We start from the raw sequence: 16633 nt of genomic DNA on the forward strand, positions 1-16633 counted from the left end.
TCCGATATTGAGGAAGATACTCAGAAACAACACATAAAAGGAGTGTAAAGTAAACCACAACTAAAATAGATAATGAAAAAGTTTAAAGATATTAATGGAGATGTAAGGGATGGGGGAGGAGAGTAGAAAAATAACTGTACTTAAGAAAGTAGGAGCCAAGGAGCTTTTTAAGGTTCACTCAAAAAAAATATAGCCATTTTGAATGTGCATCCAAGAACTATCGAATAGTCAAAATAAACTAGTATGTGAGAATACGCAAGAAAAAATTTCTTCATGCAGTCACCTGGTTGATTGAAAATTTTAAACAAAAATATTTGCATAACATGCTGAATTTTACAGTAGGGAAAGAAATAATGTGCTTATTTTAAGAACAAAATGAGTTTAACATACTTCTCCCTAGTTCAGAGGGTCACTTCTGAAGGAGAAAATTTATGGGATTAAAAAAAGGGAAATAAAGTTTCCAGACTACCAATCTATTGGAATCATTGTTTATGAAGAAGATATTTTTCTGATGCAAAAAAAGTTTGCTTTAAAATCACCATGGCATGGATTGTATTTTATTGTTAAAGGGCCAATATAATTGTTGAGGAAATCTATTAATTTTACTATTGAAATGAATAAAGCACATATGGTGGCTAAAATTACTTGCTCTCCTAAACCTACATGTTGGGGGCCTGTATTAAGAACATGTCATTTTGATAAATCTTTCCTACACACGAAAAAGTTAAATGAAGCCATTTAAAATGCATGGGCGTTTAAGTGAGCACATGCGGCAAAAAAGCTAACAAGCATATAAATGTTAAGCAGAAGGAAGAAAATACTAAATCCTTTAAATGGAACTGGAAAAGGAAGATTTTATGAACTTGAAGAAACAGCACATATAACTTCCAGTTTCAAAATGGTGAAGTTAGGGTTTTCTGCTCTCTCAAAAATCACATTAGAAGCATAAGAATATGAACAAAGAGAAACACTGATCTATGCAGTGACAACTAGAAGACGTGTAACTTCCAAGTTGGAGAATACTGAAAAAAAATGATAAAATGACTCAAAACAGAGAAGGTAAAAACGCAAGTGCCTGTCAAAGGGATACCAACAGAAAGCAAATATCATTCACCCAGCAGAATTTTAGGGAGGCTTTTGGATTGGATGTACCATTTAGTACAGAAGGAGAGGATGGAAATGAGTATATTGAAAATGTCTGCAAGGACGAGTTAGACCCGCAACTCTCCGTCTACATCCCAGCCCCAACACAAACCCTGCAGAGACATACGTGTATGTTCTGGAGAAGCTCTGGGTTGGAAGTGAAGGCAGACAACAGCATGAGGGTGAGATAGAGGATTTAAAATAAGAAGATTGCGTGTAAGTGGGTATACCAAATGGTGGTAACACCAGTTCCTAATCCTTTCTGGTTCCAGAAAAACTGAACTCCCTCTGAGGAAAAAATCCTCATATATTCATAATTTGGAGCCTCCTCTCACCAAAAAAAAAAGAGCCAGTTGACCACCTGTTTATGTCATTCTCAGGCATTATTTTTAATAATTAAGGCATTTATGCCATGTAATAACTAGCAAACCCTGAAATCTCATGGCTTAACTAATAGAGGTTGATGTCTCACTCACATGAAGTCCAATATGGCTGATAGCTCTCCTCTCTCTCGTAGCTCTGCCACCTAAAGCACGTGGCCTCCAAGGTCCTCATGGCAGGGGTTGGGATGGAAGCGGGAACACATAGGCTCTTAATTGACTCCGCTTATAAGTGAGACATGTCACCTGCACTCATGGTGTGTTGTTCAGAACCATTCACGTGGGAGATGTAGGGGAGCAGTACCTGGAATATTGGGTGGCCACGAACTTCTCAACAACGCTGAGCAAACTTACATCCAGGTTCTCACAAGGCACTTCGCTTTGTTCCCAGGCACCAGGCACGGGGTTTGTAGTTTAGTTCATTGAATAATCGCAATTCATTTTAAATATAAAAGCTAATATCTATTGACTAAGAACACATTGATGTGCTGGCCCTGAGACAGGACTAAGAATGCAGAGATGCCTATGATACACTCTCTGGTCTCAAGGTTATTCTACAACTTCTTAGTTCATATTGCCTTTAAAATAATGTTCAGATCATTCCCTCTTAATGTTTGTATTGGTCGGTGTATATCAGTGGCCAGCTAATCAAAGACGAAGTTCTTGATTTATAATCAACAGGATTTTGTGTCCTTGTTGCAAATATTTAATTGCAGATGTTTCTCCCAAGTTTTACGAGAACCTCTTCTTTCTTAACTAAAATAATTGTTGAGCACCCTTTTCTTCTTTGTAACGGCAACACATGAGGATGTCTAATACGCTCCACAGCGAAGTTACTGCAAATTCATCTGTTTCTCAATATTATTTTGTGCTTTATTTCTGATGTTCATTGAAGCAGGTTTGTAAATTAATATCAATATGAAATGCTCTATAGAAAGTTTCATAGCATATAGTTGAAAGTAATTATCCAGGAAGAGTTTTTATATCTGAATCAGTTTTGCAAATGCATCTCTTATACCCTGTGAAAGGAAATAATTCTCCTGACTGAAAAAAGATGTATGTCTTAGAAATACTATTATATGTTTTTATTGGACTCTCTAAATATATAGCTTGAACTGCTTCTAACCATGGTACAAGTGATTTTTAGTACTTGGATTCGGAGAGTATTGATCAATTTTTTATAATGTTTGGTTTCCTTATGTTTTCTTTTTCAGAGTACCCGAGTGGCCTTGGACCATCTGGAGTCTGTGCCTGAGAAACTGAGCTTACTAGAAGATTTCAAAGACTTCAGAGTGAGAAAAAGTTGGCTTGTCTCTTTCAGTATTCTTGTCTGAGTGAGAACGTTTGGCATCTTCCTGATGTGCAGAGAAGATTGTAGGGATGGGAGGAAAGACCAAAAAACATTGGGGACTCTTAATACTCCATCTTACCAGAGTTTATTGACATTTGTTAAGTCAGGATTGAAAATACTGGAATTTATATATTACCAAAGTAGAGGAAAATAGAGACTTTTACCCTCATACTGGAAGCTCATTTGGCTTCCTAAAGCTTTAACTTTAATTTAGAAACACCTAAGATTTAAAAGAGGTTACACATTACATTGACAATAGATCATTTTTGACAAGCAGTTTTAATTTATGGGCTATCTTCTTTCTTTAATTACAAATTTTCAGAGTACTGTTTGTTTTAGAGATATGATAATACACAGGTTATCGCTATACTATGGTATTTGAATTCAAATCCACAGTTTTAGATTTTATATCCCATGCCATTTATTGTTAGAACTCTAGCCACAAATCATTTCATTATCAAGAAAATTAATTGCCTGTGTGGATTTACCCTACTGTAACTTCTTGAAGTTTTCATAGAGGAGACATGCAAAACAAGTGATTCTGTCACCAGTCCTGCCAGACAAGGTTCAGGCCAGAGAATACCTTGCATATCCCTTTAGGGACACATATATAATGGACAATTGTAGTGATTTATAATACCTTGGCCCATGTGGCTGAAGCTAGCAATGGTGAGATATTCTTTGAAAACCATGAACCTCTTATTTCACATTGGCTTTAAAATATAACTTATGATACATTTAAGTTTTGTTTAGATCTAACATATTATTTGAGAATCTAATGAGTAGGAATACAGCCTGATCCTGCCATGTTGATTATCAGAGGCACTGATACGTGGCTCTCAAGATCTATACTATCTTTTTTTTTTTTTAAGATTTTATTTATTTATTTAACAGAGATAGAGACAGCCAGCGAGAGAGGGAACACAAGCAGGGGGAGTGGGAGAGGAAGAAGCAGGCTCATAGCGGAGGAGCCTGATGTGGGGCTCGATCCCATAACACCAGGATCGTGCCCTGAGCCGAAGGCAGACGCTTAATGACTGCGCCACCCAAGCACCCCTCAAGATCTACACTATCTTAAAATAACCTTTCATTAATATTTTGATAGTTCAGTAACTAAACATTGTTGAACAGGATCCAGAAATCTGGGCTATCACAAATAGAACGAACAAAGTGTTTCTAGTATATTTTGCTAAAGTTCTGATTCTTTCTCATGATTTGATTATATATTTGCAGTCTAAATCCCTGTCAGTGATTATGAAACCAGTGTCCAAGGAGATGTGATTTGGACTTACCCTCATATTACCCAATGTGGAGAGCAGGCAATATAGTTACACCCATATCCCTTCCACTTTTTTCTCTGTAGCTAACAGAAGTCATCTAAGGGAAGGAAGGGCAGACAAGAGAAGGTGTTGGAAACATTTGCCACTGAAAAACAGATGTCTAACTTATACCAGCATAAAAAAGAAAAAATTTAACCTCCAGTGACAGCTTATTTTTTCTCCAGGAGTGTACACTGAACAGAATATTCATAAGTGCAATTTAAAAGTTCTCTACTATTACCAAAAGGTTTTATTATTTGTTTTATCATATGGGCTAGTGATTATCTACAAGTCTAGCTTATATATACACACACGTATGAAGATGCCTATATAGTGAAGTTTTTAGGGAGAGTATTTTTCAAAGTTCGTACTTGTAGTTTCCAAAATTAGTCATTAAAATTGAAACCTTTAGCTTTAAATGGAAAGGAGTTCATTAGCAAGTATTCTGCACTACTATGGAGCAGGCAGTAGCTACATTTTACACTATATTATATTTATTTTCAGATCCTCAGGGACACCCTACACATGGGCATTCCCCCCCCCCCATCTTACAGCCAAAGAAACTGAAGCTTGGAGTATGTAAAGTCGTTGGAACTGGGATCTAGTTCCGTTTATTAACTACAAAGCCCATTTTCTTTGCCTTAACTGCCTCTAGCTTGAAACCCACTCTCTATGTACTCTCAAGTCCCCTCTGTGATTAGAAAGAGCTTATTTAGTCAACTTAATGGAAACAACTAGATGTGGTCTTAAATAAAAATGCATAAAGCCTTTAGATTATGAGATGTAGTTTATGTTGTTCAAACACCTAAAACTTTCTAAAAATCAGGATGCTGTCAACAAGAGCCCAAAGCCATAAGCTCTGATCCGAGCTCATGTACTCGGATCAAAATTACTTAATATCTTTGGTATTTCCTCATCCCTAGAATGAGGGGCTTGAGCAATATTATCTTTATGGTTCCTACTCACACTGGCATTACTAGCATCTACATGAAGATATATTTCACGTGTATATTTCTTGATAATACTATAGTCTATGACTAAGTAAGTATAAGCTATAGTAAATACAAATCTCATCCTATTTACATAGTCTTGGCTTTTTTCTTTAAACATGTCATAGACCCTCTCATTTTTTTTAACCTTGTTTTGAAAGAAGTGGTTCAGCCCTACAATTCCACATTTAAACTTTACATATTTGGTATGGTAGAAAGGAAATAGCTTTGGGCTTCAAGCCCAATCTGTCACAAATTACCTAGTCTTGGGCAAATAATTCTTAACTTCCACTGGGCTATAACTTTTTATATATATAAATGAGAACTTTGGAATTCTAATACCCCTCCAGCTTGAACACTCAATAAGTTCCTTGGGACTATTTGGGGAACTAAATCCTATAGATAATTTTTCTTACATATGCAAATCAGTTGCCCTCATTTTATTCTAGTTTCTCCCTAATCCGTAATAGAAATGTCTAAATAACTGGGTGTCATGACTGCGATGTTCCATCCTCTCCCCCAAGAAATGGAGGAAGGGAAGAAGGGAAGGACGGGGGGAAAAGAAGAATGAATGAATGAATGAATGAATGAATGAATGAGTTTGACATTTTTCTTTCTTAATTTCTTTACTACCTGAATCTTTTTATGCTTTTGAGAACAGATGAAGTATCCTTCAGTTTAAAAATCTACATAATATATTGGTTAGCAGGGTAGAATGTTGTTTAAGAATTAATGATGAAAGAGGACTGTAGTTTTAAAGGTAACTTTTTTTTTAAGATTTCATTTATTTATTTAAGAGAGAGAGTGTGTGCATGTGCGAGGTGGGGAGGGGCAGAGGGAGAGGGAGAGAGAGGATCTGGAGCAGACTCCACACTGAGTATAGAGCCCACCCCACGTGGGGCTTGATCCCACGACCATGAGATCATGACCTGAGCTGAAAGCAAGAGTCAGATGCTTACCTGACTGAGCCACCCAGGCATCAGGACTGGTTGTGAAAAGAATGCACATAACCAAAGTGGGACCCTGTTTTTATTTTTAAGGTAGCATAGAGCCACCATCTTCTTCTTTCTCCTTGGCCAACTATCGTTGCCCTAGATCTTTCTAACCACCTATAATTATCAATACTTTCTTATTCTTATTTCAAGTACTGATTTTCCTTTCATATACTGGTTTTGACTTTTTTTTTTTTTCAGGATTCCCACAGTTTTTCTGAGAGAATTGATGGGAGATATTCTAAATACAGAGCTCACAGAGAATCTCTTCAGCAGCGCCGAGATGACAGCAAGTACAGAGTCAGAGGCTTCAAAGTAATGTCCTTTATATACATTTTCATCTTTGAGCATTATCCATGTTTGTGGCTACAGCCTTCTAAGCTGCCCCTGCAGAGTAAGGGTGCTTGTAAAAGAAAAGATATTCCTTAATCTTCAATTCCGTGGGAGTAGAGAATAAAATTTCCAGAGATCGTACCTATAATTTTTTACTTGGGAACTATCTCTGATTTTATGCCATTGTTGCTAAACATGTTGTCTGTCTCTGGCATTGATGTTGCTTAAGAAATCATGTGCCAGGAGAACCCTGGTGTCTTGGTTGGTCAGAGGCTCAGCATAGGTGGTTGCCCTCCTCTGTGCGTAAGTCTAGCTACTCTCAGTGCTGAAGTCTCCAGAAGGTCAGGTAACACATAGTACTTTGTAAACTATAACCTTGGTGTTTACAATCATGCTTTTCCTGAGGATATGAACCGCATACAACTACTTCAGCTTCTGGTTCATTAGTGTGGAATCAACACAGGAGGCTGGGAAGATTTGACCATATTGATAAAACCATTCTCTAGATTCTCCCCAAGATCCACCTGGGGTGTGGGTGATTTTAAACCCATTTGGCCCTGAACAGTTATTAGCTTACAGCAGCGTTTCTCATTAACATTTGGACCAGATAATTCTTTGTTGTGGAGGCTGTCTTATGCATTATAGGACATTTAGCAGCATCCCTGGGTTCTACTCACCAGATGCCAGTGGTGCCTTCCATCACGAGTTATGGCACCCAAACATGTCTCCAGACACTTACCAAACATACCCTAGCGAGCAGAACTGTCCTGCCCCATTCAGAACACTGACCTAGAGAGAATCCATCTATATTCCAATGTACACTCCCAAGTCAGTTTAGAAAAAAAAAAAAAAAAAAGGTAAAGGTTCTTCCGTCTTTTTTATATTCTTATAGACCTCAATATGTATGAATATTCATTACACTGTATATATTCGCTTATTACAGTCAAATGTAATTATTTCTAAAAAGCGTCTTCCCTCCTCTGAATGTAATTGGATAGAATGCTCAGTGGATCTAAAGACAGTGTTCATTTCCATAAGTCCTTCCCTAGCATGCTTAAAATGAGCTCTCCACTTTCCCCATCCCGGATAAAAACAACACAGTTATGCCACATTATTGATGCTCTTATTGTGCAAAGGGCGCCCTGTGACTTTGTGCCTTTTCCCTTTGTTGTTGTTGTTGTTTTATCATCTGGGATTATTGACTATAACAGCGACCTTGTTGTCTTGTATAGCAGATCCTAATTTCACTAAATCGTCTCCCGACATCCCCATCAGTTCCCGTATACTCAAGCATTTCTCCACCACTTACACAGGATGCTGCAAACCTTCAACAGAAGGACGAGGGTTAGGCAGCAATAGCCAGTAATACTACCAGCTCATTGTTGACGCAGTCGCATGAAGGTGGTGTTTGTAGCTGTCATGTGTTTTACATGCGTTAGTTCATTTAATCCTCGCAGCAGCCCTGGCAGGTCAGCACCAATACTTGTCCTCTTTTACTATTGAAGGTTATAGAGCAATTAAATGGTTGAGCCCGGATTAAGACCTAAATCTATAACCTTGACTGCTAAGCTATAATAGTGTAAATGTGGGCCTCCTATACCTTAATTTTCTAGAAAAAGCACCAAATGTAGGATGGTATTTTTAATATGTGAAAATCTGTTGTCTCCAAAAATACATAAACACAGTACATGCCTCTTAGTTCAGCAGAGGTCTAGACGCACAGGACACCTTTAAAACATTATTTCTCACTACTGTTAGGTTTGGTATCAGGTGAATCAGTACTACCTAGTGACACCCAGATGGCTTTAAATCAGTGTAATTTCCATAACAGCATATGGCAAAGCTATGAATGTTTAACATGTTCAGCAAGTAATCTTGTTGGAGTTCTCTTTAAAATTACATTTGCAGCTGAAAAAGAAATCCGGCCTGGTTTGTAAGTGAGGCCAACATGTAGCAAAATGAGAAATCAGTTGAAAATTTTGCAAATAGGTAGTGCAAGTATAAGAAAAGCCCGCAAAGCACATTTTATGATGACATTTGTTCTACATTAATATTACTTAAACATTTTAAAACATTGATTCGTTTCAGTAATGAATGTGTAGACTCACCATTTGTAACAGATGTCTGGCCCGAAATCATGCATAATCTAACTCAGCACCATGAGAAGATCATATTTTGGAGAAGAAAATGTGGGAGCACATTTTGGCCAGTTGTAGATACCAACAATGATTTGCTTATATGCTTTTTATGAAAGTAATTCACTGAAAATGTTTCAAAAAAGCAGGAGCTCAGACGGGCAGTGAGACAGTTGTTAATCGTGTCTTTGCTTCACGGATAATCAGAAGAGCTACCTCCGGTTAATTATTGACATCTGGAAGGATATGCTTCAAGTAAGAGGCATGGGTCCTCTATCAAGAGAGAAGGTGCCCCAGTTTTATATGACATTATTTCCACAGCTATTAACTGCCCACGTATTTTGCTGGGAGACTTCAAGGAAAAGGCACATTGCAGTGACTTGAATTTGTTGGTTCTCCTGACAACCATGGTTCCAGGAAATCAGTTACTGTAGGATTCAGTTTAATTCGACAAACATACGGAGCTGCTACCACACCGCAAAGCCCTGTCCCACCTAAGTGAGGCGAGGATGCAGGACGTATAAAGATGCCGGAGGCATGGTCTTCATGGAGAGAGTACTTACCAATTTGTCTCACTGAATAGATTAATTCTGGCCCCTTGTGTTAGAGCAGGAGTCAACCCACCGCCTCCCATGAGGCGAATCCTGCCTGCTGACTGCTTTTGTAAATAGAATTTTATTGAAGTTCAGCCGCGCGTTTATTCACGCATCGTCTGGGGCCGCTTTCACACTCAACAGCAGGGTCGAGTAGGTACGGCAGAGAGTGAATGGCTCAAAAAGCCTACTATATGTACAATCTGGCCCTCAAAAGAAAACGTTTGCCAACCCCTGGCCTAAAGAAAGGAGAAATTACCAACCCTGTCTTTTTTCTTGTGCACATTTATACAATATGTCCTCTTTTTGATTAACCAATCAAATAAGTACTTCCCAGGCTCTTTGGAAAGTCATCATCCTTAGCTATGCATTCAACAAACACTCACTCAGTGTCATTTATGTGCCAGGAACTTACTAGTTGCATGTGACTGACATCAGTGAACAAAACAGACGAAGCCCCCTGCCTCTTTCGAGCTTCCATTCTCATGGCAGGACACTGGTGTTTGTTGTTGTTTAAGTACAAGAGTCAACACACATTTGAGTTTCTACTACATACAAGCACTCTGCTGGGGGCTGGAGAGAACGGCATAAGAAGAAAAGTCATCACCACCCCTTAGGAATTCAAAGCCTTCACGCAAACCGTAGTGCAAAAGACAAAGGGATAAATACTGTGACAGAGGAGGCCTCAGTAAGTTGCTGTGGGTGTTCGGAAAAAAGAAAGATGCTTCAAAGGCTTTTGAAAAGAGGTTTGTGATGACAAGGCACACGGAAGTGTTCTATGCACATTTGTTTGGAAGAGGATCACTATTAGCGTTACAGTCGTAGAACCCTGACGCCATTACTCTTGACAGACAAGGAACTGTTGGAATAGCAGAACCATTGTGGCAACTGGCTTCTCTCATTTTGTTGCTGTTGTAAAAAGGCAGAGAGACATGCGGCATAACCCCAGTGCTGGTGGAGAGAGCAGTGAGCAGGAAGTGGACAAGCCAGGTGCTCTTTCTGTCTAGGCTACAGCAACTTCCTGCTGTTTACTTCTGTGGCGACTGGATGGGTTAAATAGGTGATGGGGATTAAGGAGGGCACTTGTCATGGTGCACACCGGGTGACGTAGGGAGGTGTCGAACCACTATATTGTACACCTAAAAACTAATGTTACACACTGTGGGCTAACTAACTGGAATTTAAATAAAAACTAAAAAAAGAAATGATCAGATTTCTACAAACCTTTCAAAATTTTCAGTAGGATCGATGTCCACCGTTTCTGAGAGCATAATATAATATTGTACTAAGCTGACCAAGTTAACTGGACAAAGCCTGATGTAAAAGTTTATGTTTAGAGTGCAATTCAAAGCTGAATCTGACACGACATTTTCTCTCCATGTGTAGACAACAGAAGCATTTCATGGCCTCTCCTTCATCTAATTGGGTTTCTGTAGAACATACCGGCTGCCTTGCTGTCCCAGCTGTTTCAAATAGAACAGAATGTTCAAAAGTCAACATAGCATTCCTAATCTGAATTCACATAGGAGCGTGGTTTTGTCCAAAAAAAAATCCCCATTTGCTACCCGCCCTTTTTTGCTCTCTACCCATACTAAATATATAGTTTTAATTAGCAGTGGAGTTTATAGTAAAATAACAGAAGGCACGTTCCCCCCCCCTTCCTTCCTTCTCCTGAAAGGAAAATCATGATTTTCAATTTCTAGTTCGAAGACGTAGTACATAACATCTTTTTAAAGAAGCAGATGTTTTGCAGGATAAGATGAGGTGGGTGAGGAAGTGTTGACAATGGTTTTCGACACAGTGTATTGCATTCAGAGTCTGCCAAAGCCCTTTGTCATATTTGTTCAATGTAAGCATATGTATGATATAAGTACATGCTTTTCTCCTGGAAGCTGTTTCTCCCTCCTTGAATCTCTCCATGATTTGTTTATACTTTGTTCATAGCAGTTAATGGCTGTTAGCACTTCCTCTCTTGGGTCAGCGATTTCTATACGTAGCTTCAATCTTCTCCAGCGGTAGCTGCTGCATGCTATGCGTAACTCCTGGTGCAATTCAAAATTAGAGGTGGTGTTTATTTAATAACTAGTAAAACATATCACCAGTGTGTTATTATGGAAGTAATTTTACAGATGTTGCTTAGAAACAATAGTAGCAACCATGGGAGAATTTGAGGAGCTTTAACCCCAGGTTATACTCCAGGTATCTCATTCATATCCACCTCTCTCCATGCTGTGATGAGAAATCATACATAAACTGCTATGCAAATATAGCTCCAGGCTTCCCCTATACCCAACCAGTCTCCCATCCTTTAAGCCTCTCCCATATAGCGATTTAGGGTGCATGGCAAATCTTAAGTTAACAATAAAAAAATACTAAGTATAACTATAGGTAATGACTGAAATTTGGGAAATGCTGTCCTACAGGATTATATGACTTTTGAGGACACTGCCTGCCCCATCTTTAACTCCAGAACACACAATGAGCATACTCTACATGCTAAATTGGTGATTAGTTGTTTTTATTTCCTCCTCGCTTCAGCTTTTCTGGAATTCTAACAAAAATTTAAATGCTGTTTTTCCAGTATTGCTTAGATGACACATCTGAAACTTTGTAGGCAAACAAATCATGCTGAAGTCTAAAGAGATTTTTATTCTTTTGAAGTGATCAATACTAACTTGCCAGCCATAATATTTAACTAGTTGATTTCATCTAGCTCTTTAAAAGCTAAACAAAAGATTGCCAAATGAATTGGAGTTTTTCTTTGTTATAAAATTTGAAAATAGCAATGAGTCAAGGGTGCTTATTTAGGAATCAACATGGGTACTTAGATGAGCATATTAATTTTTTAACCTACTTGAGCCCCCCCTTTACCAAACTTAGTTCCCTGATAAGCACCATACTTTCACTTTTCCCAATAATTTACTAAACAACATTAGGAAAGATTGTGGAGAAATTCACCTGTAAAGGTGAACACTTTTAATCACCTTAAATTCAAAATTCTAGATGCCAAAAAACATAAGGAATACTGAAAATGTCTTATTTGTCTTAATTAAAAATGTCATAACATATTTATCCAATAGCCATTTTTTTCCTTTAAAGCAGTCACTTTAAGAGAAGAAGCACTGATTCCAATGAAGCACCATGATTAAAACATCTTTGATTTCCTCCTTTGTTTCATAAGTCAGTGGCACATTCTCTTGAGTATCCTTATTTATGGCAAATTTTAATCCACTGTGAGTAGATTTGGTTTCTGAAAATGGATGAAAGTCATATGGGTCCAAATCTAAAGTACGTTAAAAAAAATAAGTACAATATTTTTCATTAGTGAGTCACTAGAAATATTAAATTATATATAATAAAATATCAGTTGGATAAAGGTAAATTAGTCAAATGGCCTGATCTGGCACAGTGTTTTCATGAGTCTCTTCATCTGTGGACAAGTGTGGCTTTGTGTTTATGGTATTGTTGTATAAATTTGCATTTTCTGTGGTAAAGCTCGCTTGCAGAGTTAGAGTACTGGTTCTTCAGTGGTTCTGTTCAGACCGATTAGAATCATCAAATGTTAATGCCCAGAGGATTTAGACATGATCTGCTCCAGGGCCCTCATTTTTTGACATGAGGAAACTGGAATGTGAGAGTGCCGGGCTCCTGTTTCCCAGCTTTAACCATAGCAAACTTTAATTTCTTCAGTTTGGCCAAGAAATGAGCATATATGACCATTTTTGAGTTCCTTAATGCAAATGGCACTGTGCTAAATTCTGGACTATTGGGATGGGTAGATGGAAGGATCGAGACAAGGAAAGCCTCACCCTCATTAGGTTAAAAGCTAAAATTGCAGCCATGCAGATCAAGATAGGGAAGACACGGTTTAAGTAAACTATCTGCCAGGTTGAACTTCCAAATAGGAATAAAATTTACCGAAGAAGAGGTTAAGCTTTTTCAAGCACTGATGGTGAATTGGGAATTAAGACTGGGGAAGATGTGGAGGTATGGTACGTTGTTAGGCAAGAGACAAACTCAGGAAAACATTGCTGCCTCAGATTCAGAAACACATAAGTGTTTTTTTCCTTCTCTCCAGGGGAAGGGTTGGATAAATTAAAATAAAAAAAAAATCACATGTATCATCTGTCTTCTAAACTTTGAACTTATAATATTCCTGAGAGAAAAATAGTTGGTGGGCGTCATTAAATATTAATCATTAGAGATCAGTTTAGCAAAGAGATTTAGTCAGGTTGGAACAGCTTTTAAGAAACCAATTACAATGTGGGTTATGAAAGAGAAGTGGAAGAAACCCAGGGAAAATATTAGAAAATGCAAGTCCCTTCACCCAGTGGAATTTTTGCAGGGAATTCTGGCTAACTAGCTTGTTGAGACTTAAGACAGCAATAAAAATAGGTCCTTGTGCTAAGGATATAGAATTGGTAAAAGGCAAAAGCTAGGATTCCTAAAATTGCAAAGAAACTTCCTTTTTTAACCAGCATTTCCATTTAAATATTTAAGTATTTGATTGAAAGATGAGTCAGAATTCGAAAAAAGCATTCATCTTAAGGTTGCCTTGTAAAATTTAGCTGTATAGAAGTTCCACAAATTAGGGGCGCCTGGGTGGCGCAGTCGTTAGGCGTCTGCCTTCGGCTCATGGCGTAATCCCAGAGTCCTGGGATCGAGCCCCGCATCAGGCTCCTCTGCTGGGAACCTGCTTCTTCCTCTCCTACTCCCCCTGCTTGTGTTCCCTCTCTCACTGGCTGTCTCTCTCTGTTAAATAAATAAATAAATAAATAAATAAATAAATAAATAAACTTAAAAAAAAAAAGTTCCACAAATTAAATATATCAATGTAAAATTGGAGAAAACGGAGGGTTGGTTTGTTTATTTTTCCAAATTCTGGTATGTTAATTGTTCAAACGGTTGTGAGATGTTTTTCTTTGAGGGTATTCTTTTAGGGTTCATTTCATTAGTTATATTTCAAGGTAATATGAGGGAGTCTGACAGTCTTTTGGAGACCTATAAAATTTTGCAACTTAAAGATGTATTAGCGTTAGGCTTCCTCATTTCTATACATGAAAAAAAGGCATGTGAGTAGTTTGAAAAAGTCAACAATTTTAAAGGGAAAGGATAACAGTTCTAAATTGTATTGTACCTATTAACAGAGTATCAAAATATATGAAGCAAAACTTGATAGAATCATAAGGAAAAAATAGACAAATCTATACTTACAGTTGAAGATTTCAACATTCCCTCTCTCAGTAATTGATAAAACAGTAGGCAGAAAATCAGTAAAGATACAGAAAGCTTGAGCAACACTATCAGCCAACTAGACCTAACTGACATTTATAGGGTACTCCACCTAACAACAGCCGATTACATGCAATTTTCAAGTGCACATCTAACATTCTCCAAAATAGACTATATTCTGGGCAATAAAACAAATCTCAATAAATTTAAGATGATTGAAATTATGCAAAGTATGTCCTCTAACCACAATGGAATGAAGCTAGAAATCAATAACAGATATCTGGAAGATTCTTAGATGGAAAATAAACAACATCTTTCTAAATAACCCTTTGGGGGTTCAAAAGGAAAATTAGAAAATATTTTAAGTGTATAAAAATAAAAGTACAATTTATCAGAATTTGTGGGACTCAGTTAAGAGAGTGCTTGGAGAGAAAATTATAACATTAAATGTGTATATTACAAAAGAAGAAAAATTGATAATCGATAATCCAAGCTTGAAACTAAAAAACAAATAACAGACCTAAATTAAGTAAAAGGAAAAGAATAATAAAGATAAGAGCAGAAATCAATGAAATAGAAAGCAGGAAAGTGGGGAAGGGGCATGAAAATGAAACCAGGTTTTTTGAAAAGATCAATAAAATTTTAAAAACTCTACCTAAATTGATTAGGAAAAAAGAGAGAATGTACAAATTGCCAATATTAAGAATGAAAGAGGGATATTACTAGAACTCTCATAGACACCAGAAGGATATTTAGGAAATGTTATGAGTATCAGCATAGTAACAATAAATTTGACAGTTTAGATGAAGTGGATATTCAAATACACCCTTAAAATGTGTTACCTCATAATTCTACTTCTAGAAATCTATGTTAATAAATTTAAAATGTGGACCAAGCTTTGCATACCAAGATGTTTATCAAATTATAATAGGAAAAAAAAACCTGAAATCAGCCTTACATTTCCAACAATGGGAGATTAGTCAAGTAACCTATGGTATAAATATAATGATGATGATGATGATAGAGAAAATTCCCATATATAATGCTACATGAAGAAGTAGGAAATAAAATTGTGGACAAATGGTAATCTCAATACAAAAAGATATTTATAACGAAGAATCAGAAAACATACCCTTAAATTAGGTTAATCGTCTACTTTTCAGTTTATTGCATTATTTTCTTCTCAGTTTCTTCTGTATTTTCCAAATTTGCTAAGAGTGAAATATGTCAGTGCCATGTTTTAATTGTCATATGCCAATAAGCTGGTTTTGCCATAGAGAATATAAATTACTCTTTTTCTGTAAACAGAAAACATATAATTCATGTCTTGATGCCAGTTGATTTTGTTTTAGAAATTTAAAACCATGACTTTTGGGAAGGATGAATAGGATTTGAATGTCTTTGGGTGCTTTATCCTTCCTCTGGTAGGCCCATTTTGAGGCTGTCTTTGCACTGTGTTTCATTCAGCAAGATGCCCAGGCCTGCAGCTCCACTCCTGTTCTCCCACCATCTTTTTCAGTCCAGGTGCAAGTGGGCAAAAAGTGTGTGTTTGCTTCCCTTATTTTTTCTTATTGGCCCATAATGATCAAAGCATCTGTTAGCGGGAAGCCATTTATTATGCTTTTCTCTTTCATGCCTCGTAGAAACCATGCTTAAATGGAGATTTCTAGCACGGGTTGAGGACATAACTCTCCTTCTCATTTGTGCATCTTCCAACTCTGTCCAGGCCTTCAGTGTTTCACATCTGAACTGTGATAAGCTAGCTCTGTTGTCCCTGCCTCTAGTCGCCCTGTGTCAGCTTATTTAAAGTAGCTATTGAAGTACACCGGGAACATGACGTATATCCTTTTCTTTCCAGAGATCCTGCAGTGAATGACTTCTAGTTTCTTATGAAATCACCATAATTAGTAAAAACCATAAATCACTTGGTTAAAAACTTCAGGGCCTTCATCTTAAGTAGACCTAAACTCCCTTTTGGTTCGTGAAGGCTGATGATCTTGAACGATCTGAAGATTATGTCCATGCTTGTAGCTCAGAATAAATGGGCCTCTTACCATTATACATAAACTTGTTCCTTTTGGCCTTTCTTTTGCATTTGCATACATACGTGTGTGCCAAAGAGATAGAATATAAACTTGGTACTTGATACAGAGAATGACTAATTCT

At 37.3% G+C, this 16633-nt stretch overlaps 1 protein-coding gene across 3 annotated transcripts in view; it reads left to right on the forward strand.

Moving 5' to 3' along the window:
• CEP128 (centrosomal protein 128) overlaps positions 1-16633 on the forward strand; it is a 377231-nt gene that overhangs the window by 344743 nt on the left and 15855 nt on the right. For all 3 annotated transcript variants that reach the window (XM_040641592.1, XM_040641593.1, XM_040641590.1), the window contains 2 exons: positions 2738-2815; positions 6376-6489. In XM_040641592.1, coding sequence (XP_040497526.1) covers positions 2738-2815; positions 6376-6489 — 192 coding nt within the window. The remainder of the gene's footprint in view (positions 1-2737; positions 2816-6375; positions 6490-16633) is intronic.

This window comes from Ursus maritimus, unplaced genomic scaffold (genome assembly GCF_017311325.1).
Source record: "Ursus maritimus isolate PB19 unplaced genomic scaffold, ASM1731132v1 scaffold_25, whole genome shotgun sequence".
In the NCBI taxonomy this organism is placed as follows: Eukaryota; Metazoa; Chordata; class Mammalia; order Carnivora; family Ursidae; genus Ursus; species Ursus maritimus.